Source organism: Amphibalanus amphitrite, unplaced genomic scaffold (assembly GCF_019059575.1).
Source record: "Amphibalanus amphitrite isolate SeventyFive unplaced genomic scaffold, NRLGWU_Aamphi_draft 001293F_arrow, whole genome shotgun sequence".
Classification (NCBI taxonomy): Eukaryota; Metazoa; Arthropoda; class Thecostraca; order Balanomorpha; family Balanidae; genus Amphibalanus; species Amphibalanus amphitrite.
The window spans coordinates 1-26,135 of record NW_024882786.1 but is presented as its reverse complement, the minus strand read 5'-3'; the positions used below and the strand labels follow the sequence as shown (position 1 = coordinate 26,135).

The window sequence follows — 26,135 nt, the reverse complement described above, 5'->3', positions numbered from 1 at the left end:
TGAAACTCTTAAAAACGAAGAAGCTATTTAAACTTCAAACATTCACCGACGAACACTTGTCTCAGATTCAGGATGTGTAAAAAAGTAATTATCTCACATGAGTAGGTCAAATTCAAACCAAGAGACAATACCACAGTAAATAAGACAACTGGAAATGATTCAACAAACAATTGGAGACAACAGACAACGATATCGTTTGTCAGCACAGCCGACAAAGTCGTAAAAATTCAAGCAAGATGATAATTGGGAACTTGTTCGCATTTGTAGCGTCATATCATGATTCAACAACAATTCACTGGTAAAATGTTTAACAGACTAGAGCAGAAATTGTACATAACATGATTAATGACTGAGTGCTAACATAACTCTTCCACATAACAGCGAGGAACAGACTAACACGCCATAATAAATATCTTCAAACGTAACAGCGAAATCGACGTCCAGACCACATGGAACACAGACCGACATAATCAAGTCACAAGTGATACACTATACTTATCAATCGCCGCTTCTCGTACAGGGCCCTGCCATAATTGAGATGCCGTACACAGTCGGTCCGGCAGCTAGCCTGTCTCAGCCAGGACCCTGAGCCGGTAACATCCAGAGCAGGGCCGAGGCTCACCCCTCTGCACGACCCCTCGCCTCTCACCCAGGCCGCTCGCCTCACCAGGCGCCCCTCAGATCATGGCCGCCCCCAGCTCTCGCCCGGGTCGCCCGGCCGCTCACCTCTCACCGTGCGTCCCTCAGAGCAGCGCCCACTCGCTGATAAACTCTTCCAGTCGACGCTGGAAGTCGCGCATCCTCTCGTCATTCTGAAACGAGGAAAACGTCTTCAAAAATGTTGAAACAGAAAAAGTAGCATAAGGGGAGTACACTCTTAAGTAGCACTTCCCGCGCTCAAATACAGACAGATGATACAATCAACCTGCTGCTGTTTTAATGTCAATATATATGTAACAAAAATGTAAAACCAATAAACGACCGCATAATACAATTGCAATGCGCTCGAGTGATTCATCATAATCTACGCAATTCGATAGCTCCTGAAAAAAAAAAACATAAGATACCATTACATATGAGACATTCCGGAAACAATCACAGCCATAATTAATCAGCAGCCACGTCCAATCGGCCCCTCACCTGTCTGCCCAGGTTGGCGTCCAGGTCGGCCTCCCTGATGTGCGGCGTATGAGAGACATCTAGCGGCGAGTAGCCGAAACACGCCGCCAGCGACTCCTCATACAGCAGAATGGCCATGGTGACGTCATCCACGGTGACACAGTCGCGCAGAGACAGCTGGGCGAACGCGTGGGCCAGCCCGGAGCTGCGGAGGAGGGGAGGTCAGGGATCAGTCGCGGTCTGACTCTATCGACCAGGCTCGCAGCGGGGAGAGGTCGTTGGTTAGAGATAGCCAAACTGGGAGGTCTCTTTGGTCTGGTTTTTATCGCACTGAGGAGGGTGAAGAAACAGAAGAAGTGGGGCTAGAGTTGAGGTCCAGACACCAAGTATCGAATCAGGATGAGTAGGGAACGGGATGAATGCACAGGATAGGCAGCGGTCCCTATCATATGCTCGCATTCTCCAATGTTTTAACTGCTTACTAAACACAATAAAGTCGATACCAGCAGAGTGACGATCAACGGCAGACAGTGACAACCAACTCGACCTGCGCCCACCCCCTACGGAGTCCCGTCACTCACATGGTGCTGACGGCGGCCACGGGCACGTCTGGCACGTTGGAGGTGCGCACCCTTCTCCCCAGTAACTCACATGGTGCTGACGGCGGCCACAGGCACGTCTGGCACGTTGGAGGTGCACACCCTCCACCCCAGTAACTCACATGGTGCTGACGGCGGCCACGGGCACGTCTGGCACGTTGGAGGTGCGCACCCGCCGACTGGCCACGAAGTAGCGGCGCACTAACCGCTCGGCGTCCGGCTCCAGGTCCAGAGAGAGCTCGCACGCCGCCGCCAGAAACTGACAGAGTGCACAGCAGGAGAGAGAGGTCAGGGGAGGATGGACAAAGGCTGCGCTACAAATGCTGGATGACTCATCTGCGGTCTGGTTCCAGCTCTGACAACACAGTCCGCTTTCATTGCACGCTCCTAGTCTACCTCTCAATACCAGACATCCTGCTCCCCTACCCACATGACTGACATCGGGTCTTGGTCTATCCCTTCCACTCACACAAAATAACCTGCTTCTCAACTGCCATCACTCGATCCTCAGCTCATCCATTCACTTAGAAAAGACACCTGCCTTTAACCTCCACCCAATCACGATGTCTCGATCTACCCTATCCGCTCACGACCGTCATCAGGTCTTTGTCCGGTACGAGTTGCTGGTCGACCCGCCCGCCGCCGGCGGCCATACAGACCCTACCCCATCCGCCTCTCACCCACCGCCGTCAGGTCTTTGTCCGGCACCAGCTGCTGGTCGACCCGCCCGCCGCCGGCCGCCATCAGCAGCTGGCAGGTGGCCAGGTCACAGGCCAGGTCATCACAGTCGTCGGCTGACTCGGTGTAGTAGACCACGCCGAACGCCCTGCGGGGAAGGAAGATGGATGTAATCAAATAGGACGTCACAGCACCATACCAGAGAGTTGAGAACGGGAGGTGCATTAGATCAAACTCCACACATCACAACAAAACACCCTGTAAGGACTCACTCATAGACGGGTCACCCACGGCGCCATATTTAACCTTTTTTGCTAACGATAACAAAATATCTCCCAGGCGCGATATGCCACTGGTACTCACTCTGTGAGGGTGCGCGGCAGTGCGTCCGTTTGTGACCCAGCAAGTACTAAGTACAGTGTGAGCCGTGAGGGTGTGGGGATTCATAGGTACTCACTCTGTGAGTGTGCGCGGCAGGGCGTTGGTCTGCGTGCCCACCAGACTGGCCGAGTCGCTAACCAGGCTGGAGTTCAGGTCCGTGCCGCCGGTCGGCTTACAGTCGTACACGGCCCAGGGCTGGCAGAGCAGCGGCATCGACACAGACTCGGGCCGCCCGGTACCCGACAGGGAGGCCGGGCAGACCACGCTGACCGAACCCACCTCCAGACCTGGGGACAGGGACAGACCACGCTGACAGACCCACCTCCAGACCTGGGGACAGACCACGCTGACTGAGCCCACCTCCAGACCTGGGGACAGGGACAGACCACGCTGACTGAGTCCGGTCCTCCAGACCTGGGGACAGACCACGCTGACTGAGCCCACCTCCAGACCTGGAACATGGACATGAATTCAACTCCGAGACCAACCAATGCAATGTCTGACGATCGGCGAAGACCTGCATCAAAAGAAGCAAGGCAGAGTTACAGAAGATGTTGTAAACGTGGAGCACATATCATAAATGCCCTGACTTTCCATTACAGGCAGCTTCAAGAGGTTAACTGCCTCATCACTCTCCCACAACTCAAACACGATAGCTGTGAACCTGTTCAGTGACAGGGCTCCCATTCTATCTACCCAGCTCCTCCTCGCCCATCACTAACGACCCCACCCCTAGTCTCAGTTTTCGACCACCCCTCTCACCTTTCTGGAGTGTGTGCAGCGCCTCCCTGCGGTACTTGCTCAGATCCCCCAGCAGGCAGACTCCTCCCCTCGCCAGCAGCAGTGAGCCAGCCTCCAGTTCAGCTCGGGCCGCCCCGCCGACTGCCGGCCGCGCGGCCCGGCCCGCCAGCGGTCCGGGGCAGGTGTGTCGAACGCAGCGGCGAGCCAGACCGGCGCCGTGGCTCAGGAGTCGCACCAGGGAGCCCACGTCCGGCCCGACCGCCAGCAGCGGCTGCAGGCGACTGTGCTGCGGTGCGGGAGGGAGAGAGGAGGGGTGAGGAGGGAGGGAGAGGGACAGAGAGAGGGAGTGGGCAGTTTGGTGGCGGGACATGGTGTATTTTTCCGTGCGTTACTGCTTTCCTGGGCAGAAGAGCGATTGATGCACTGGGGCGACGAAGGTAAAATTGAATGTGTCGGAGGCTGGAATCGATGAATGTAGATCAAGTTCACTGACACACTGGCGAACCCTGTCAAAAGGAAGAAATCCACCATCAGTCAGTCTCCGTAATTCATTAAAATAAAAATAAATACAACCGAGAAAGTAGCGCTATGCCGATTTAGTCATAACGTGAGGTCACGAGCCAACTATCATTACTCCAAGCCCAAGCTGTGCTCTCAAGTCGCTCCACCCTATCGTTTATTCCCCCGCTGCCCATCTACCCGTCTAATCACCCGCCTACCCGTATAGGCTCCTCCCGCCTACCCGCATAGGCTCCTCCCGCCTACCCGTATAGGCTCCTCCCGCCTACCCGTATAGGTAAACCCGCCTACCCGTATAGGCTCCTCCCACCTACCCGTATAGGTAAGCCCGCCTACCCGTATAGGCTCCTCCCGCCTACCCGTATAGGTCAACCCACCTACCCGTATAGGTCAGCCCACCTACCCGTATGGCGCCACAGGCCACCAGACTCAGCAGCATGCCCAGTTTGAGTCGGAAGTAGGTGCCGGCCGGCGACAGACCGCTCGCGAACACGTACGCGAGGCTCAGCGCAAAACTCCACGGCGAGAAGCGACGGTCGTGGTACAGCGTCTCGATCACCTGGGGAGCGAGAGGGGGCGGTTTATGGGCTGCACGGTTAATAGGTTGTTTATCGGCTGAACACGGGAGACATCAGTGACAACAGTGAAGCAGCGGGTACATCACTCACGGGCGATATGGCGCAGACCAGCGGCTGCGCGTAGATGGAGAGCGGGATGGGCCGCACGCTGGCAGCTTCCAGGGTGAGGCGGCAGCTGGAGCCCTCCGAGACCTTCACCAGCTGACCGACGACACGGTACCGGCCGCCCAGGTGCAGGTCACGGCACAGCTCACCTGGGGTCGGAGCAGGGACCTGAGGTCAGAGTAGTACAGGTCACCGGTTACCTGAGGTCAGAGACAGTGACCTAGGGTCAGAGGCAGTGACCTTTGGTTAGAGTAATGACCGAGGTCACAGCACAGGTCACCTGGGGTCAGAGTAGTGACCTGAGGTCAGAAAAGAGGCAATCTGAAAGTCTGAACACTAGGATCTTCGATTAGTGGGGTAAAGGCCAACATTACGGGGGCGACGATTTATTACGGGACGACGGTTAGACCTCCAGCAACAGCGACTCGCCTCGGAAGACGACGCGGACCGACTGAAAGCGCCCTTTGCACGGCTTCAGGGGGGCCTCCAGCGCCTCCAGCGGCACCAGAAATCCCTCAGTCGCCTCCGAGAGCCGACGGCAGCCCACGTCCTCTCTGCGAGCACCAACATAAACACGTCATCGCACGGTGTAATAGTTTATATAACATAACAGCTAGTAATCCGGATAGCTCATTGATTTTTATTATGCTGTTTAACTGCCCCCTGCGATGGATGGAAAGAGGTTGCTCGTCATTGCATGGAGTTAACGAATTTAATGTCGATGTCGGCTAAATCCGAAAATGGTCGGAAAATGCTGTCATAGCCTCCACTGACAATTGATTCCTTGCCGCAATCAATCACTAAGATCCACAAACGGGCATGTTTCAGTCCTACACCTAGTCATTACCAGTGAGCTTCGTCGTCGCTTAGAGCAGTACCTCCGTATCCTGGACGTAAAATTCCTGTTAGTTTATCGTGGGTGCACCTCAACTTTGAGGTTTCCATCAACTACTAGGTCGTTTGCGACAAGATGCTCCTTCTCACCGAGTTCGCCGTTCGGGCACAACTGACCTCAGATTAGCGCCACAGTTGGTGCAGTCAGTGAAGGTGCCCGGCGGGGGTCGGCCCGGCACGAACACGCTGATGAGCTCCTCCGCGCAGTACGAGTTCTCACACACGTGCCGCATACATTCCCTGCCGACAAACGGGGGACGACGGTGATCAACGAATGTCCGCCCGGTCTAAGTAAGTACTTAGGTTTATCGGAGTTCTACGACGAGTTAACAAATGACAAATCTGACGATTGATGGTAGGTAATCTGATTCTGATCTGATCTGATCTGATCGATCTGATAAAATCTAATCATTCTACTTTAATCACATAAGGCCAGAGCAACGTAGCTCTGAGCAGAAAATGAATGGGAAAAATGGTCGGATGTAAGATCTGAAGTGGACCTACTCACACAAACTTCTCTGGCAGGGTGCGTGATAGAAGGATGCCGCTGACGGCGATCATGTGACCAGTGACCTCTGTCACTGAGGTGGCGGAGCAGACCAGATTATATGGACGAAGGGTCACCAGCACCTAATGAGGGTGAAAGTATGGATCAGGTCGCTGGGCTTCATGTCACAATGGCCATATATGTCTCATAGAGTAACAGAAGAGCATAAACAAGAATATACGACACCTGGTCGAACATCGGAGGATATGGTACAAGGTCAGCATGGCCACAGCCGCCCAAATCACTAACCTGTTCTGGTTTCAGCGTGACCCCGGGCAGGAGCTCCAGAGCAGCCACTGACTGACAGGTCAGCCGCTGGAAAATGCTCACTGCCTGGCGAGGCTGCCTCACAATCAGTTCAGCCAGATCATCTGTCAAACCAACTGATGTTAACAATTATGCCAGGTAACTACCCTTCAAGTTAAAACATGGCATTTGCTGATTGAGATTAAGACACCTATGGCAAAGAAGTAGGTCAACTAGTCAAACAAATTATGGCCAAAACAAAACCAGTGTTTTCAATCTTAAAGTTTGATCATCTTAAACTTGCAGATCTCTCATCATCTCTTCATCACTTGGCTTCAATCATATCACCTGACCTTAGGTTTTTGTAACTTTGTATATCAACATCTTACTCTGCTGTTGAAATGGATCAAGATTCCTTTTTACGAGCGAGCGAGCGCAGCGAGCGAGCGAGTTCATACTGAATTAAGGGAAAATCCTGAGTATGAGCGGCCGGCCGGCCGGCCGTGGGGACGCTCTTCAAAAGCTAATATCTTAGGAACGGGACATCCGATTGACAAGCGGTCTTCTTTACTGAATGTCACTTGGACGTAAAAGTTCTGTGGTGTGATGGCAACCATGCGTTCTTGCCAACCACCACACGTGGCGCGTGGTAAAGTTGGACATTTTTTAACAACCCCCAAAAGTGCAACCTCAATAACGGGCACGGCACAACGGTTGGGCCGATTGAATTGAAACTCGGTACACAGTCAGGTCTCCATCAGATAATTCATCTGCATGTGTTAAGGTTGGGGTGCTACTGCACGTGCAGGGGCCGTTTCCAGATCTCGAGTACGGCTGGGCCGATTGCGCTCAAATTTGGTACACGGTTGGGGACCAGTTAGTAGGGTATGTATGTATATTGTACCAGTATAACGCCTTTCGGGGCGACTAACGGAGCGAGCGAGAGGGTGGGCCTTGCACGTGCGAAATTGCGAGGGGGTATGTACCTCCAACTGACTTGTGCACGGCACCCTACTAACCGGTCTCTAGCGATGTGCCAAATTTCGGCACAATCGGCCCAGCCGTTCTCGAGATCTGGAAGCGGCACCCTGCACGTGCGCACGTGCAAAATGGGTCCCAACTGACTTGTGCACGGCACTCTACTTACCGGTCCCTAACTGTGTACCAAATTTGAGCGCAATCGGTCGAGCCGTTCTCGAGATCTAGAAACGACCCCTGCACGTGCGCACGTGCAGCAGCACCCCAACTCTGGCACATGGATATGCAGTGCCTAGTGGGTGCCTACCTACATGCCAACTTTCAGCGCAATCGGCCAAGTAGTTAGTAGTTACCGAGATATTGCAACAATTACAAAACTGACACCTCTTCGTTTTGCACGTGGCACGTGCATAAGCGGTCACCCACATGCATCAGGAATAGTCCAATAGTTGGTAGAAGGAATGAAGCTACCCTACAAAATTTACCGCATGTAAATCGGTCAAGTGGTTGCTGAGATATAAGCCTCGCAAAAGCGTCCGCACGGCCGGCCGGCCGCTCATACTCAGAAATTTCCGTTAATCTAAGGAAAGACTTCGCTCGCTTCGCTCGCTCCGTAATTAGCGAAGCATTCCAATGATGGATTAGTGTCAGCTTCTAGTCAATGACAATAGTAAAAACATAAAATACAAGCACACACACGCATACACATTGTACTAAAATACCAAAACGCTAGTCACATGTCGAGTTTAAAAGTCGTAGAAACTCCGCTCTAGTTCGAGAGCCGGTGGTGGCAGGCGGCAGGCGATTCCAGGACGAGGCCGCTCGGTACGACAAGGCCCGGCGCGACATAGACAGCCGGTAAGCCGGCAGCTCCAGTACACCGGCACACGTTGCCCGCGTTGAGCGCTGCGACACAGCGGCTCGCCGAGTGAATAGGGAGCGGATCGCCTCCGGAGCGCAATGAACACAGTGGAGCAGTCATGGTGGACGACAAGATCAGCAATGTCATGCCAGCCGAGGGCTCTCAACACCGGTGAAATATGTTCAGAAACCCGCGCCCCGGAGACGACCCTAGCACCAAAATTCAGGATCTTCTGCACCTTATGTAAATGACAGCGAGCGGCCCCGCCCCAGACGGAGAGGCAATAAAGGATGTGGGGGAAAACATGGCACTGGATAAGGAGCTTACGGGTCTCGGGGGTAAGATGATGACGAATTTTATACAAACATAGAAGGATGGAATTGCACTTTTTGACAACATTTGAAATGTGCTTTTCCCAGGATAGGGTTGAGTCGACCGTCACTCCCAGCATCTTCACAAAAGGGGATGGTTGTAGTGTGTGACCGCGTCCGCGACCGGATATGGTAAGGGAAAAGGATGAGGTTTTCTTGAGGTTCTGGCCAGTACCCACAAGAAGCAGGGTGGTCTTACTAGGATTCATTTTCAAGGAATTGGATTTGTAATAGGACTGGACAGCGAGCAAGGTGTCTTCCTGTTGTTTTTTAAGGACAGGTAAGTCAGTGGGAAGAGCGGAATCGAGGAGTTGGGTATCGTCTGCATAGGAAATGAGCCGTCCATGAGGAAAGTAGGTCATTTGTGAAGATGCTAAAGAGGATTGGGCCGACCAGGGAGCCCTGCGGAACGCCATGGGACATAGGAAGGGATAGGGAGCTGCCTCTCACCACCTGCCGCCGGCCACCGAGGTAACTCGCGAACCACCCGGGGTCAACACCGTACCAGCTCAACTTGGACAATAAAATACCAGTAAAACGCCTTTTGAGCGAAGAACGAGCGAGCGAGATAGTGAGCCCTGCACGTGCGTAAGGGCGAGAAGGTATTTCCAACGGGCTTGTGCAAAGCACCCTTCTAACCGGTCGCTAGCGGTGTGCCAAATTTGAACGCAATCGGCCCAGCCGGTCCTGAGATCTGGAAGCGGCATTCTGCACGTGCGCACGTGCAAGCGGGGTCCAAACTGACTTTTGCACGGCACCCTACTAACTGGTCCCCAGCCGTGTACCAAATTTGAGCGCAATCGGCCCAGCCGTTCTCGAGATCTGGGAGCGCCCCCTGCACGTGCGCACGTGCTGTAGCACCCCAACCTTAACACATGCAGATGAATTATCTGATGGAGACCTAACTGTGTACCGAGTTCCAATTCAATCGGCCCAACCGTTGTGCCGCTATTGAGGTTGCAATTTTGAGGGTTCTTAAAAAATGTCCAACTTAACCACGCGCCACGTGCGGTGGTTGGCAAGAACGCATGGTGGCCATCACACCACAGAACTTTTACGTCCAAGTGACATTCAGTAAAGAAGACCGCTTGTCAATCGGATATCCCGTTCCTAAGATATTAGCTTTTGAACAGCGTCCCCACGGCCGGCCGGCCGCTCATACTCAGGATTTTCCCTTAATTCAGTATGAACTCGCTCGCCCGCTGCGCTCGCTCACTCGTAACCATGGTCAACACTATCAAAGGCGCGACTGAGGTCCACTGACGTGATGGCAACAATGTGACCCCTGTCGACGCGGCGCGTCACCCACTCGACAGCGTCGGTGAGAGATACACTGTGGGTGAGAGCATCCTCCGTTGAGTGATATCGGCGGTGCGCATACTGAGATGGTGATAAAATAGAGGTCGTATCAAGATAAGAAGCGAGCTGATTGCAAACCACCTTTTCACATACTTTCGATAACACTGGTAAAATTGATATATGTCTAAAATTAACAGCGCTGTCACGGGAACCAGCCTTATGAAGCGGCACAACAGGGTGCCGTGCAAAAGTCAGTTTGGACCTCGCTTGCACGTGCGCACGTGCAGAATGCCTTTTCCAGATCTCAGGAACGGCTGGGCCGATTGCGTTCAAATTTGGCACACCGCTAGCGACCGGTTAGAAGGGTGCTTTTGCGCACGTGCAGGGCTCACTATCTCATTCTCGCTCGCTCGTTCTTCGCCCAAAAGGCGTTTTACTGGTTTTTACTTACAGCAGTAGTCGAGGATGTGCGTGATGTCTGCACAAACTGTGACAGGAAGAATGAGTCCACTTTGTGGCAGATCAGCACCCTCCCAGGCTAGTTCGGAGACTGTGTCTCGCAGCTGGTCAAACCAGTCCTGGCTGTCAAGGAGCCTGATAGCACCCTCTGTCAGTTCCATCACGGTTTCAGCTTGAACTTGAATTAATTATCAATATCAGACAGTGATGCATATGCAGGTACCTAGCTTGCATTGATATTGACAAATAGTTAGGCAACTGGCCAGCACCCTGTAGAAAAAGGAAGATATAACAGATTTGTCCTGGAATCCAGAATCATGGAATGTTTTATTGTTGGTTGGCTGGTTGGTTGGTTGGTTGGTTGGTTGGTTAATTGGTTGGTTGGTTGGTTGGTGTGGGTTTGTTTGGACTTAGCACCATACCCTGTACCCAGTCGACAAAGTGCTAGCTGGATCTCTCATGCTGTTCCAAGCGGCAATGCCATGTGCATTGCCCGGGGCAGGAATTAAACCAGGATGGCTGAATCTAAAGGTAAGGAATATACCCCTAGACCAGAGCGCTCCTCTTGTTTAATAGGTAGTGAAACAACCAAAAATACAAATATTGCTCACGTTAACCCGCGCCGGGCCGGGGGAGGGGTGATCTGCGGTTTTCACAGATATCTCAAAAACGGCGGCGCTCCGCGGCGCCGTTTTTGGCACACCTGTTCATGCATCTTTTCCGCACATGTTGTGAAAAATTTCAGACCCAGGGCTCTCAAGATCAGGTCACCAGGTCACGTCAAGTGACCTCACCTCAGAAAAAATTAAATCCTCATCATAGCGACACCGACTGAACAATCGCCTTGAAACTTTCAGCGAATGATAAGAGTAGAAGCATGTACAAAATGTATATCTTGGTATTTTGATATCGGTGCCAATATTGTCAGTTTTGTTTTGATTTTGGAGAGGCGCTTTAATTTAGGTTTATCTTTTGTGCCGATCCACCATTGAACTTTGTTTTGTTTTTATCACTCAATAAAATCAACTTAACTGAACTGAACTGAACCTCTGGCCGTCTGGCGACCTGACCTTTGACCTGACCCAAAAAATTACTGAAGTGTTTCTGTCAATTTTTTAACCTATTTTGAATGCTGCTTACCGCGGGTCGCTACATGGCCCAGGAGCTGAATTAAACAGACTACGAAGGAGTGGGTCAGGGTCGCCCAGCCCGGCACAGAAGTCACGGAGCACTGGCCTGGTGCGGGTTGATGTCAAGAGACAACAGAAAAGACTTTCTCGCGTTGAGTGCCTGCATTCTGATTCCACTTTTTATTGCGCAAAAACCGATAATGTAAAGTGAAATATTCAGCAGGACATCCACAACTCATTTACAATGAATAATTGCCGCTTACCACCCTGACCCCTTCGATTTCCTGTCTGATTTCCCGTCAGACTCAAAGATATTGATATTTTAACCCTATTTCAATATAACCTATTGTTTTGGGTTAGGGCGCGTAGCAGCTTAGCTCTTGCGTCCAACCAATCAATATACCCTGCAAATATACAATCCACTCAAGGCCGTATACATCCAGTGACTCACGGTATATAGAGAACTCAGTGACTGAACTCTATAACAGTGCTGCCAGATGGGGAAGGCTGTAATCCTCCAGATCAGTTACAAAAATCCTCCAGATTCCTCCAAATCCTATTGGTAGATATAGAAAGGCGGTCTTGGACGCTGCGGGGGGCTATACCCCCAAAAAAAGTTTCCCCAAATTCTAAAAACTCATCGGATTTCGAATCCTTTCGCACTGCTGTGCAGTTTAAAAGATACTTTTTCTAATAAAAGTTGTTTAGTTTTCGTTTTATCCTCCAAAAAAAAAAACGAAAATTTTCGTCGACTTCAGGCGCTGCAGAGGGCCGGGGGCATTTGCCCCATTCCCCAAATGTCCCCCTTAGATCCGCCAGTAGTTTGGTACCCTCGTAGATATAGCTAAAGACTGAGACATTTTGCAGTCTCACGGTGATAAAGGACGTAATATATCATAACGGGTAGGGTGACGCTGGGCAGGAAAATGCCTTTTTAGTCTTGAATGTGTTATATTTTTCCATGAAATTGAATATACTAATCGTACGACAAATCCTCCAGATTTTCCTCCAGAATCAAAAATCCTCCAAAAGCAAAATTTGTCCGCAAATAGAGTTCAAAATCCTCCAGATTTGCGGAAATCCTCCAAATCTGGCAGCACTGCTCTATAATGCAATTATCTCTACCGATTGGCGCTTTTGCTTCAAAATTTCGCGGCAATAAATAAGCGATCGTGTTCGAAAAGCTCAGCTCGGAATATAGCATCTGCTGTCGGAAACGGAAATCAACGCAGTTCGTTCTTGCTGTAAATGACATCATATTAGAATAATAGGTATTTAAATGCTCTTTTTGAATCTATTATTCTTTTTATTTTATACATCGAAGTAGAAAAAGGCAATAAAAATTTTAGGCACAAAAACAAAGGTGCATATCAGCAATTTATATCAATAAAATTCGATGACATAATAAAATTTTCGTAATTCGAGAGGTCACCGATATTTATCACCTTGAGCTCATCAGCTCACTAATAGGCCTGCGGCAGATTATAAACACGGGTGTATTTGTGCATTTTTATTTGCATGCCTATAGAAACACGTGTCTTGCACGTGCACGTGTCATTTGTCGGTTGTCACCTTGGTTGCCGTTGCCGGCCACCACGCGCGGATCGCATAGTTTGGGATTCATTCGTGCATATTTACCTAAAGAACTTAAGCCCTGAAGCCCCTGTAAAAGGTAAGCATCAATGCGTTTTAATGAATATTTATGCGAGCGTAGGTAATTAAGAGTATTTGGTATACCTGGCCCTGTTCAAGTGCTCTGCGGCCGCCGCGGCTCCCGCGGCCGGGAGGCGGAGCCTAATTTCGGTTAGGTTGAACACCCTTGCGGCTGCGGCCGCTGCCGCCGGCGACGAGAATGGCACGGTTGTTTTGAAAGGAGATGCTGATCAAAATTTCGTGGGTTATTGCTTTACAATGGCTTTGTTACTTCAACTAGTACCTTTTTGAAGCAATTATACCTTAACAACATAATAAAATCTACCGAAACAAAGAGCGAAATCCGCAGTGTTTTGTCTCACGCGCGCAGTTTATGTCGAAGTTTCCTTGCGGTCGCTCCCGAGCGACCGCGGGAGCCGCAGGAAGAGCTACGCATTACCCAGAATGCTGCTCTCGCCTGATTGGCCGCCAGCTAAGCTCCGCCTTTTTGGCCGCGGGAGCCGCGGCGGCCGCGGACACTTGAACAGGGCCCCTATCAAAAAGCTGGGAAATGTCAAGATAAGGTCCTAAGAAGATTTCAAGGATATTTTTGTCATATTCTTACATTATTTTACATCGTGAATCCAAGAATGATAGGGGAGACCTGGCAGGTATGGCCGTATCAGGTTGGGCAAACTTAACTTCTGGAATCAAAATACGGAGGCAACAATAATTTGATTCTGATGGGAGGAGCCATGACAAAATATGGGCATGGAATCAATTTTTTTATTCATTTGGGAGCACTTTTGACTTCAAATGTATCGTCATGCCAGACTGGAAAAAATAGCCGTTATGCCGAATATGTCCTGCGTGTACTGGCGGGATTGTGCCGAAAATTTCAGCGCACGTCCGGCGTAACTTCACATGCGGCGAATTCAGCGCATGGCGGCGGACGAATTTTTCGGCGCAGGGTGGTCGCATAATTTTTTGGCGAAAGACGGTCACCGAATTTATGCGGTACGCTGGTCAATAGCAGCAGATTCCAATTCGCCCCACGGGCGGCTCTGGAGAGGTTGCGGGACAAGACGTCCCCGCCCCGGTCGTCACGTGCTCGAACCGGCGAGTTGTTGTTGTGGGTTAGGGCGCGTAGCAACTTGGCTCTTGCGTCCAACTCGAACCGGCGAGCCGCCCTGAGTACTCAGCGGAGTCCGGAGGAACCTCAATATACCCTGGGAGGAACGGCCGCCCAGGTGAGGCCTCAACTTTCGGCGTAGAGATACGTATGGAAAACCTTGTTGAACGTCGCCAAACGTCGTTAACCCGGCAGGCGGTGGGCCGACCCGACCACCTTCCGCGCAGTGGGGGGGGGGGGGGGGCATTTTTTGCACCCCCCGTATCTCCGAAACTACTGGACGGATCCGGGAAATTCAAACGGCGTTCGATAGCCCTGTCAAATTTGTTCAGGGAGCCCAGCTTTCATTGACCTCGGGGTCACCGAAATCCTGTATCCGCCAGTGCTGGCCACCCACCCCCGCCCAGGTGATCCTAAATCAATAAAATGATGCTTTCATTCAATGTCCTCTTCATTAAGTTTTCTTTTTTTCGCGATTGGTCGAAAATTTAACTACCAATTGCATTCGAACAGAAAAAAGTATTATTTGTCTTATTTCATGGAACGTGATTGAGTTTACCCAAATAAATATGTGGCCAAGCGACCTCCATGGAGTGGGTTGTTGGCCGCTTATGCGGTACTTACTCTTAGGCTCCTAGAGAGCTCAAGGTAGATCCCAGCTATGAGTATTTTGCTCAATGTCGAGAATAGAATATGATAGCACCGGCCCATACCTCCCGGGCCATGGCCCATACCTCCCTGGGTATTTTGATGGATCTAAAAGGCGCATGATTTATGAAAAGTTATCTCGAGACAAAATAGTTGATAATCCCAGATGCCTAATATCAGACACACTTTACAGGCGAAAGGCAATTTCACGTACACAGAGTGAAAAACCAGGTCAAGCCACTGCCCACTGGAAGAAAATTGCAATTTCATAAAAACCGGCCCATACCTCCCGGGTCTCCCCTACTTACATGTCTCGCAAAAAAAGGGAAAAACAATCACTAACCTAACCTAACACCATGGATTGGGTGTTCCTGGATAGCTGGACACTCCGCCGATTTTCTGACCACCCAATTTAACGACAGATAGGGCACCGGCGCCATTTTAGCATTGCGTCCTACGGGTGGAGCGTGTCTTCTTGGATACTTTTGTCAACAATTAATCAACAAGGACTTATGGGATTGCTGAGGAACGATGCTATTTGACAACAATTTGCATTGACCAGTCAAGAATGTCGGTCCAGTTTATGGGCTCCTGATAATGGTTCCGTGTGTGCTAGTGACTAAACGGAACGTTACAAACTGAGAAAGGACTAGAAATATGTTGAAAGTGTTTAAAATCGTGTCATCAGAATTCCGAGCTAAAACATTTTGCCCTGTGATACCGCGTCTACAGCATGGCCCCATATGGCGGCGGCCACCGCCGGTGCACTATCTGCCAATGTTTCTGCGCTCCGCCACCAGGGCAGCTGCTTGGTCGCCGGCGCTAGTGTTGGGGAATAGGGAGTGTCCTATCCAGGAATACTTTATTCACGCTAAAACATATTTTTTTTTTTTGCTGTTACACATTCGTATCAACAGCGTCACAATTGTAGTTCGGACCTTATCTTGACAAATAATCAGCAGCCTGCCTGCGTTTCTCAGCCTCTCATTGGTCAACAGCACGGCCATATCCCTTCAACACAGTAAGCCACCTAGTGGCTTACTAGGAGCGAGAGGTTGGGGAAGCTGTTGGCAGCAGTGAACGAACAGGGCCCGGAATGTGGTAGGGCAACCTTAAGGTGTCGGCTACTCCATTATTTATTTTATTATGTTTAGCTGAACATCTTACTGTCACTCATGTATATCAATATACCCCCACCTAGGTGCTGCCCATCCTAGGCTAGGTGAAGGCCCTAAAGCCATTCTTCCTTTTTATTTCAGGGTCAGAAATGAGCAATCATCTTTCAGCATCAGGTTCTGCCTTGGTGTAGTCACTGGAACAACTTTGCACAACACTCAGAATATCACCTAGAAGTCTCAGCCGTGAGTCGCAGCTATGACTGTGTGTGATGTGTGTGGCGGGGACCAGTTCTCTGCTCATGATGGCTTCTACTTCTGTGATGAATGCCACACACAGTCACAGGATATCAGAGACCTGGCCACAGATGATGACTTCGTGCAAACAGGCATGTCCTCTCGAAACTTTGTCATCAGTGATGCGACGCGGGCCAAGCGGCAGCGCCAGAAGGAGAGGAAGGCCAAGCAACGGGTAGCGCGGATCAAGATCACTCCAAAAGAGGTGCTCAACCTCCTGCTGCACCGTTGGTCGGCGGCGCTGGTGGCACGCGGTGCGCCGGCTCAGCTCACGGAGGCCACTGCGCAGCTTTGGGAGGTAGTGCTGCGCTCTGGCCGTGCCAACACTAGGATGTTCCGCGGCGTCACCGCGGCGGTGATGCTGCTGTGGCTGGCGCTGGTCGACTGCGAGCCGCTCTGTCGCCTCTCGGACGTGTTTCGTTGGTCACGCCAGGGCGTGCTGCCGGTACTCACCGCCAGGAACGAGATGCCGGAGGATGTGAGCACTGATAGGTGCAATACATTCGTAGTTGGCAAGTTGATGAATATGGCAAAAATACGCGAGCAGTTATCATCGATGGTGAATAAGCTGGGCCTGCCTCCGCCGCCGCAGCCATCGTTGCACCGACTGCTGCGGCGACTTCTGGACGAGCTGGTGCTACCGACACAGCTGGCCGATGTTGTGACGAACGTGGCGCGCCTGGGTTCGCCGCCCGACACCTACATGCCCGAAGCGTCTGCGCTGGCCATGCTGCTCATTACGCTGAAAATGCTGCTGGGCTTGGATGACGCGACCGAGGTGCGCAACTCAGAGGTAGCGAAGGCGCGCAACGACGCCATCGTGGACGGACCGCGCTGGTTCGTCTTCACAGAGTGGCTGGCGTTCATGCGCGAGCTGCGCGCAGAGGCAAGCGAACAGGACTATGTGGAGCTGGACACGGCGGACCGCGAGCTGGAGACAATGCCTGGGCTGGACTACTGCCGGCACCATCACCGGCAACTGCTCTTCGACTATGTTCGGCGCGAGGGCACCTTCCGCGCACTGGAGAAGGTCTCCACTTTCCAGAATTACAACAGTGCCGAGTACCGGCTGCAGCTCATGAAGCTGTTTGGCAGGGTGTTGACCCCGCAAATGCCCCCGCCGCCGTCCGAGAGCGATGATCTGCTGCGGCCGGTCGCCTCGCGGCTCGAGCATCATGGAGGTGAACTGCTGCGCCGCGCCAACGAATTTCGCCAGTCACGGGTGGATTATCTTCTCGACGATTCGCACGTGCGTGCTCTCAAGGCCGAAGGCGTTGCCGTGGCGGTGACGCTCACAGCCGCCCGACAACGCATTCCGTCCGAGGTTTCTATCTTACGCCCCAGTCAAACAGAAGGCGTCAGGGCCTGGTCGCGTGACATAGTGCTGGTGGATGACCCCGATGAAGCAGGTGACATGCAACGGCGGATCCGTGAACGCCATCCAGCACCGTGGCGCCGGCCGCCGCTCGACGACCTGCGCCTGTTCCGGCCGTTCGACGAGATCTGGCGACTGCCGCAGGCGTGGATGGGAGTACCTCCTTATCGGCCCGACTACATGACGGAGGCGGGCGCGCTGCCGATCAACTACCGCTGCCTGCTGGAGCTGCTGGCCGCCAGCATCGACGTAGTGCCCTTCCACTTCCTACGGGACGTAGTTCGCGCCGAGGCAGCCGTGGTTGGCATGGAATTCCTCGTGTTCAATGCGCGCGCGCGTCGTGAGGGTATGGATCCCAAGGTTCTGAGGTTTCGAGCGAAGCGTAACAAGGGCTACTACAAACACTGGAAGAGGAAGGTGGCTAAGAAGCGCACTTCTGAGGGAGCGGAGCCAGACTCCAAAGAAGCTGAGCCTGACTCAGAGGGGATAGCGCCGACATCAGAGTCGAGACCAGGTGACCCCAAACGCCCCAGAAAGAGGAAGAAAGGAACGAAGAAAAGCACCTCCAAGAGAGCAAAGCCAAACTCAGAGGGAGCTGGTCCGAGTTGCGAAGAACAAAGGCAGGGGTCCGAGGCAGTCGAGCTGGGCTCTGACACTGGTCAGGATAGCGCCAGATGCCCTTCAAAGAAAAAGAAGAAGAAGGAGGTGACCAAGAAAACCGCTTCCGACAGAGGAGGATCGAGCTGTGAGAAAGGGGGGCCAAGCTCAGAAGAGGCGGTGCTAAGCTCTGAGGCAAGGCTTGGTAACGCCAGATATCCCAGTAGAAAAAGGGGGAAAAGCAGCTCTGATGCAAGTGGCCTGATTCATGAGAGTGTAGGTTTGAGCTCTGATAAAGCAAAGCCAATCTTTGAGGGAGCGGGGCAAGGCTCTGAACCAAGATCACCTGGCGCTAGACGCTCTAGGGAGAGTAAAAGGGTGGTTGGAAAAATGGCCTCTGAAGAGCTAGAAGGAAGCTCGGAAGAAGCAGTACCGTATTGGAAAGAACTAGTCCGGAGCTGCGAAGTAGTACTGAACCGCGAGGAAGCAGGTCTGTACTTAACGGAAGTGCGGCCGAGTCATGGGGCCGTGGCAGAGGACGTCGGCTATCCCAAAAAGAAGAAGAAAGCCACCTTGAAGAAGGCGAGGTCAAGACGTGATGACGACAGCGTACAGCACACTGCGACGGCCAGTCCGGAGTCGTTCGATGATTGAAAACATGTCGGGGTAACTGGTTGACATTTTCCAGAAGCATCCTGTCAGACGGTCGGGGCAGGTCAGGACGGCCTCTTCATTGAAATGTGAGGTCTGGCGGGTTGCCTGTGACCCGACAGGCGGATTCAGGGCTGTGTTTTGTTAGTATTGCTATTTGTGACTGTTTGTTTGAATCGATAGTCTTGTCTCGGGAGTCTTTGTGGAATTGGCGTTTTCGATATAAAAAGGCAGTACATGTTTCGTCAAAATTGTATTAGATGATTTGACAAAGCAATGTGAAAGCAAAGAGCTGCCAGGGTATGCACATACAAAATGCAGCTGACGTAGCACGTGTGAAAAGCTTCAAGCGTTTGCGTCAGTAAGCCACATAATTTTCATATCAGTGCACATCTCAGTTGGGCGATAATTTGATCAGTTGTACATTATCGACCCTTTTCTGTTCCAGTGCCCTCACCTTAGTCAGATCTGATGTCGTTCAGCTCAGTGTCTAGAGCTTGTCTGTATTTTGTTCTACCGGGCCTACGAAACAATACATTTGCTCATCCTCATCGATTTTTTCCCGCCAGTCATGCCGCTAGGTAAACATCTCGGGTTAGCATTGTTTGGTCCATATAACACAATATCGAGCATATGTATTAGGTCGGCAGTTAGATAATACTTGAAGTGTAACGATAGATGATGGAGATAACACTGTCAGATGAATCACAGGGGCCAGCATGCGCTGTGCACGCGCCTTGAGAGACGGATGTAGATTACCCACCGCCTGCGTACCTACTGAACGCGTGGTTACTCCAGGACTACCTTGAATTTTAGAAATGCTGTCTTTGTGTCTTTGCAACATAACCTACCACTTAACGTACCACGCGGCTGCTTTTTAAACATTTAACTAGGAGATTAGGTACGTACAGTAAATACATAACTATACGATTAAAAACCAGGCAGAGAGGCAGCCGTTGTCAATACCACAAGACAACTCCAGCGTTGCTGATGCTTTGCTGAGGGTACAGCCAGGGTATATCGGTTACAGCAGCCGGGAACGCTTGCTTAATGGCGAACTGGCAGTGTTACAAAAGCAACGCTCTGCGTTCACCAACTGAACACCATCCTGCACCGCTTTTTTCGGACATCTGGCGGCGACATTAGCAAAACTCAGCTTTCGCCAATGCTCGCTAGCCCTCCGACGGCGCTACTGTAGCGCAGGCACTTAGAGGCATGTGCTTAGGTACTGGCACGTCTCTCACACGAACCATTACCAGCGTAAGAGTTTGATATTGGTTTGACGGCAAACTCATTGGTCAGCTTGTAGACACAACGAGCTCCACCAATATCGGGTAGCTGCCGAGGGCCATCTTCATCTTGCAACAACGGCAACATCGCTACTGGGTGAATCGTCATTTCACAGTTAACACTGCACATTCAATATGCACGATACTATCAGCATCCTCACTCTCGACCCAACGCCAAAGTACACCATCGCTACGGGTGAGGTTTTTGGTCACTTTGAACTGGCGTCACTAGTCACCCAATGACTTCACTAGGCATCGGCCGACATCACTCACTCACTGATGTTCCTGATCCCTGAACACCGCCCTGGCGAAGGGTAAAGGCGGTCCCACTTGATCTCTTTTCGTGGCTGTGCTTGCCCTTCGATACCGTTCGGCTGCCTATTCCGCCTCAGGAGGGCGGTGTGGCCCGCCTAGCCAGGAACTGAACCGCCTTCTGGCCCCAGCGCGTGTGGGGTCCGAGCTTGGGCCGGCCGTTCCGCTTGAAGCCCAGGTACCAGCCCAGGTGAGCGTTCTTCTTGCTGAGGTAGACCAGGTATCCTCCGTCCAGCTGCTCGATGAAGATGCAGCCCATTTCGTCCGCATCACGCTGCAAAAGACAGGGACGTCACATGTCAGTAAAGCCCGGATTCAGCCCTGATGCCTGTCCCGCAAGTCGCAACTCAGTTGATAGAGGATCGGACTCCCGGTAGTGAGAGCCCGGGTTCGAGACGCTCCGGTGCTCGATATTTGAGACTCCTGGCGGAGATGGTCTGCGGTTGGTGGGAGCAGCCGCAGCCAGTTGAAGTCAGAAGTCAGCCAGACTTTGGCATCTAGATCAGTAGCGGCGGAACACTTTCAATTAGGGGGGGGGGGGGGCATTGACGACTTTTGGTCCCATTCTTTCCATGCAACGCCCATAGGGCTAATGTTAAAATGCCCAAATCAAAGGGGGCACGGTGCCCCGGTGCCCTCCCCGTTCCGCCGCCTATGATCTAAATTCTCCCAAGATTCGGAACACGTCAGATCAAGCTGAAACTTGCGCACAACAGAGGCCGAGACATACACAATACGCAGCCCGAGCGAGCTATTCGGTGTTTCCCACGGTCACACAGCCGTTTGACCTGAGGTCAGCAAAGGTCACGTGGCCCAAATCTGCACAGCGGATTGTGGCCTACCCAGTAGAGCTAAAGCGATAAAAACGACACCAAACGACTCGCCAGTTCCTAATCTTATTTCCCACTAGCAATTTAACATCTCAAGGTCATGCGATGACCCAAGAACATTTGTGGAGTATGTCGAAAATACACTGCACAGCGGCCCTCGAGTATAACTTATCAGGATCGGCCGAATTCCAAATCAGAGCACATCATCGGGCGGCTCATAAGCCGATAGTAACTTCTCCTGAAACTGCTGACGATATGTGACACCATAGGTATGACCTCCGCGGAACACAATGTACGATTGGACGACGCCCCCGCCCCCCCCCCCCATACGTCGCAGCCCAGATTCAGTCCAGATTCGGGACACCTCAGATCAAGCTGAAGGACAGCTCAGATCAACATCGCGGCAGATCAAGATCAGCCACGTCATGCGTTTCTATCCCATCGGCGTCAAAATTGTCATCGGCACTGCCTCGAAGTCGATTACTGCCATCGTTCCGAATCTGATGCCTCAATAGTCACCCCGCCCCCAGTCCCGTCCGTCCCCCTCCCACAGACCGTCTTCCGTGCCCCCCCCCCCCCCTCCTACTCCCCGTCCCACGCACGGTCGCGTCGTCTGCGCGCCAATCCGCCTCGGGCTATGGTCACGTGATCAGCAATCACCAATGATGATGAGACAGACGTCCGGCCGCGAGACGGGTTCGGCTGCATGCGTCTGCGCAGTAAGCGTTATTTCTGATGTGCAGTGCGGGCGCGTGACCGGATGGTGTTGATTTTGATCGTGTTTGTATTGCAGGCGTGTCGGTGTTGGTGCTCTTGTGGTGTGTTGGTGATCAGTGTGACAGAAAATGATAAAACTGGTCTTTATTAGTTGGAGAAGTGTGGGACCGCGTGGACAATTCCTAGCCAGTGTTGACTGCCATGGTGATGGAGGCTGTTGATATCAAATGTCGGAGCCCGGAACGGGACGGTGCACTGGGACCGGTTTCAAATGGATTTCCGAGGCCGCTGAAGCGTGTCGATGGCAATATAGCCCAATCGTGATCGGTGTCACATTTTCCACATCGTTACGATCCTTATGATTTGGACATGAGGCGCAAAGTTCACTGCTTGACGTGAATCGGCTTGAGATTGTCAGGAGCATCACTCAAAGACGTCGACAAATGACTGCAACAGCAGGTAAGTCCGGCCGCTGGGCAAGTCAGCGGCTGGTTTTGCACGATTTATTAATTTCTTTAATTTCCGCTTTTTCTCCTCTCGCTATCTTCACCTCTCAGTTCTGGGCTCTGTGGGTTTCAGTAGGTGCCTACCTACAGGCCACGTTTCAGTTCCGGCTACGGCCTAGCAGTGCAGTGTCGTGTGCGCCGTGCATGTGACACGATTTCAGTGGCGCAGCCAGGGGGGGGGGGGGGGGGTCAGAGGGTCAGTTGACCCCCCCGAAATTTCTGTCGGGGGCCCGCTCGAGAGAGCGGGCCCCCGCTCTCTCGAGCGGGGGCCCGCTCTCTCGGGCCCCCGCTCGAGGGCCCGAGAGGGAGGGAGAGAGAGAGGGAGAGAGAGAGAGAGAGAGAGAGAGAGAGAGAGAGAGAGAGAGAGAGAGAGAGAGAGAGAGAGAGAGAGAGAGAGAGAGAGAGAGAGAGAGAGAGAGAGAGAGAGAGAGAGAGAGAGAGAGAGAGAGAGAGAGAGAGAGAGAGAGAGAGAGAGAGAGAGAGAGAGAGAGAGAGAGAGAGAGAGAGAGAGAGAGAGAGAGAGAGAGAGAGAGAGAGAGAGAGAGAGAGAGAGAGAGAGAGAGAGAGAGAGAGAGAGAGAGAGAGAGAGAGAGAGAGAGAGAGAGAGAGAGAGAGAGAGAGAGAGAGAGAGAGAGAGAGAGAGAGAGAGAGAGAGAGAGAGAGAGAGAGAGGAGAGAGAGAGAGAGAGAGAGAGAGAGAGAGAGAGAGAGAGAGAGAGAGAGAGAGAGAGAGAGAGAGAGAGAGAGAGAGAGAGAGAGAGAGAGAGAGAGAGAGAGAGAGAGAGAGAGAGAGAGAGAGAGAGAGAGAGAGAGAGAGAGAGAGAGAGAGAGAGAGAGAGAGAGAGAGAGAGAGAGAGAGAGAGAGTCTCTCTGCATGGGTGCATGGGTTACTGCTGATCGCCCTCCCTTCAAGAAGATCAAATAGTAAATCGACCGAATAAGGAAAAAAGCTAGAGGGAATGTGGCACCCTGAGGCCTGAACCACCAATGACACTAGTTGCCAGTAGCAGTCATGGCTGTAGGCCGTGGTGCCGAGATGGAAGTGGCCCGTTCACTCACATTTTTGGTAAACATCAGAGCAAAAAAGTGATTTTTACATGGCATGCTAGAAACACGAACTGTTTAAAAAAGTAATTGACCGAATAACATAAAAATCACACCATTTACTGAAGATGTGTGCCGCATTGACTATTCGAAGTTTCAATGTTGTATCTTTATCACTTTCTGAGAAATATTGATTTAAAGTTGGGAACGTTTTTTTCTGGGCCACCCGGTATATATATATATGTATGTATATATATATATATATATATATATATATATATATATATATATATATATATATATATATATATATATATATATATATATATATATATATATATATATATATATATATATATATATATAATCGTTATTTGAATATAGTATATAGTATTCTCATAAGACAGTATATTGCAACCAGTATAACGCCTTTTGGGGCGACTAACGGAGCGAGCGAGAGGGTGAGCCTTGCACGTGCGAAATTTCGAGGGGGTACCTCTAGCTGACTTGTGCACGGCACTCTACTAACCGGTCTCTAGCGATATGCCAAATTTGAGCACAATCGGCCCAGCCGTTCTTGAGATCTGGAAGCGGCACCCTGCACGTGCGCACGTGCAAAATGGGTCCCAACTGACTTGTGCACGGCACCCTACTAACCGGTCCCAAACCATGTACCAAATTTGAGCGCCATCGGTCCAGCCGTTCTCGAGATCTGGAATCGACCCCTGCACGTGCGCACGTGCAGCAGCACCCCAACTCTGGCACATGGATATGCATTGCCTAGTGGGTGCCTACCTACATGCCAACTTTCAGCGCAATCGACCAAGTACTTACCGAGATATTGCAACAATTACAAAAGTGACACCTCTTCGTTTTGCACGTGGCACGTGCATAAGGGGTCACCCGCATGCATCGGGAATAGTCCAATACTTGGTAGAAGGAATGAAGCTACCCTACAAAAATTACCGCGTGTAAATCGGTCGAGTGGTTGCTGAGATATAAGCGTCGCAAAAGCGTGACCACGGCCGCTCATACTCAGAAATTTCCGTTAATCTAAGGAAAGACTCCGCTCGCTTCGCTCGCTCCGTAATAATAGCTCTTCGTCTAACTCCTTTTGCCATTTTTTCAAGTGGCTCCCTGCATGGAAAAATTTGTCAAACATAATATTCATCTATTATTGTTAAATAATAAGAAGATAAAGATAAGAAGATAAAGATAGAAGGTAAAAGAAGATGATTCTGTTAACAATTATCGGGGAGAAAGTCATCCGAAACCAGACTATTTACTTGAGAATATTCCTGGCAAGAGCACTCCGTATAATTTCGTCATCCAATCATTCATGTTTTAAATCGATTCATTTCACACTACATTCTGATTGATCTAAAAATGCTGACTATACGTATGGTGTCTGGTGATTGGTGTTTTGCAAGCCGCGAACGTATAAGGGGGTCCAGCGACCCCCCCCCCCACCACCCATTGCATTATGGCAGAGCATCTCTGGATTGACATTCGGACATCGGCCAGAACTGAGAGCAGTCTCGCCAACATCCCGCGGTGACCGTTCAATCTGTTCTGGCGCCCCGCTTTGGACAGTTTCACCAGCGGCATTAGTCATTCTGCAGAGAGCGCGATGAGTCATCGGGACAGGGTGACTCGCCTCTCGTCACATCGACCGTACAGTGACTGACACGTACACTGGCTACACATAAAAGAGAAGCATTGCGTAAGAATAACCGCGCAAGCTTGCACTTAATTGAATATAATTGACACATTCCTATCCTCTTTTTCACTTTCACTAACATGAAACACCAGTCGCTACCAAATCCTCCAACGCATCGTGCTTATCTCTTAGTTTGTGAAAACACGTTATCGCAATTCAAGACCGACCCTGAGGGTGTTTCCTGGGTGTTTCGATGCCTTTTCGCGGGCACGGTTCCAGACATCGACGCCTTGGTGCGACACCGTCGATGGCGACGAGGCATGCAAAGCAGCGACGATTCAGCGCCATTACACTAACGAAGAGACGACGTAGAGGGCGGAGTCGGCGACGCATAGACGGCGGAGACGGGTGTCGGATGAGGGAGGATCCTGTATGATAACAGGGGACGTGATGGTATGGCTCTGCGCAACCAGAATATTCAGAATTCAGAGTAAGGCCAACGATATTACAGTGCTACGAAGTGCTGTATGTATGGGTCTGAGACAGAGTAGCACAGAAAAGACCAAACCGCTAAAATACTGGAGCCGGGGCATTTATAAAAATATCAGCATTTCAGCCATTCCCGATTGTTAGGATTCTGGAGCCCGTAGGTTTCCCTAAACTCCAGGGTGGTGCCAACATTGGTGCCCCATTTCCATATAGGATGCAAAGGCGGCGATGTACCCTCCATGGGCCGATACGGTCTGTGGACACGGCCGACGAAGCGGTGAACAATGATGGACGACCGGCGCAGGCCAACGGACAGGGGCTGGGAGGGGAGGGGGA

General features: G+C 51.4%; 2 protein-coding genes across 13 annotated transcripts; one reads left to right on the top strand and one right to left on the bottom strand.

Moving 5' to 3' along the window:
* Positions 1–5: 5 nt before the first annotated feature.
* Positions 6–11,991, bottom strand: LOC122371924 (minichromosome maintenance domain-containing protein 2-like). Of its 5 annotated transcripts, none has more exons than XM_043348709.1 (14): positions 11,958–11,991; positions 10,369–10,646; positions 6,411–6,532; positions 6,123–6,244; positions 5,732–5,854; positions 5,150–5,274; positions 4,706–4,869; positions 4,441–4,596; positions 3,540–3,804; positions 2,854–3,064; positions 2,403–2,544; positions 1,841–1,977; positions 1,141–1,324; positions 6–812 (listed from the first exon to the last, which is right to left on the bottom strand). In XM_043348709.1, the coding sequence occupies exons 2-14, from the start codon at positions 10,535–10,537 to the stop codon at positions 744–746; spliced, it is 1,989 nt and encodes a 662-aa protein (XP_043204644.1). In that variant the 5' UTR covers positions 10,538–10,646; positions 11,958–11,991; the 3' UTR covers positions 6–743. The 5 variants fall into 5 exon arrangements, with proteins under 5 accessions (XP_043204644.1, XP_043204648.1, XP_043204646.1 ...); XM_043348713.1 differs by having other exon boundaries at positions 10,369–10,511; XM_043348711.1 differs by having other exon boundaries at positions 11,910–11,980.
* A 930-nt stretch (positions 11,992–12,921) lies between these two features.
* LOC122371922 lies at positions 12,922–19,504 on the top strand. 8 transcript variants are annotated; one of them, XM_043348702.1, is made up of 3 exons: positions 13,694–13,722; positions 15,899–16,035; positions 16,178–19,504. In XM_043348702.1, the coding sequence occupies exon 3, from the start codon at positions 16,293–16,295 to the stop codon at positions 18,954–18,956; it is 2,664 nt and encodes an 887-aa protein (XP_043204637.1). In that variant the 5' UTR covers positions 13,694–13,722; positions 15,899–16,035; positions 16,178–16,292; the 3' UTR covers positions 18,957–19,504. The 8 variants fall into 8 exon arrangements, with proteins under 8 accessions (XP_043204632.1, XP_043204636.1, XP_043204639.1 ...); XM_043348697.1 differs by lacking the exons at positions 13,694–13,722; positions 15,899–16,035 and adding an exon at positions 12,922–13,178; XM_043348701.1 differs by lacking the exons at positions 13,694–13,722; positions 15,899–16,035 and adding an exon at positions 13,323–13,366.
* Positions 19,505–26,135: the final 6,631 nt, after the last annotated feature.

Bases quoted from the DNA above. Each gene is read 5' to 3' on its own strand.
- LOC122371924 (XM_043348709.1), bottom strand. From the start codon at position 10,537: ATGGAACTGACAGAGGGTGCTATCAGGCTCCTTGACAGCCAGGACTGG. The intron at 5,275-5,731 runs GTCAGTTGTGCC...TGGTGCTCGCAG, and splicing joins AACTGTGGCGCTAATCTGAG to AGAGGACGTGGGCTGCCGTC. The intron at 1,978-2,402 runs GTGGGTGAGAGG...GCACTCTGTCAG, and splicing joins CGGACAAAGACCTGACGGCG to TTTCTGGCGGCGGCGTGCGA.
- LOC122371922 (XM_043348697.1), top strand. From the start codon at position 16,293: ATGACTGTGTGTGATGTGTGTGGCGGGGACCAGTTCTCTGCTCATGAT.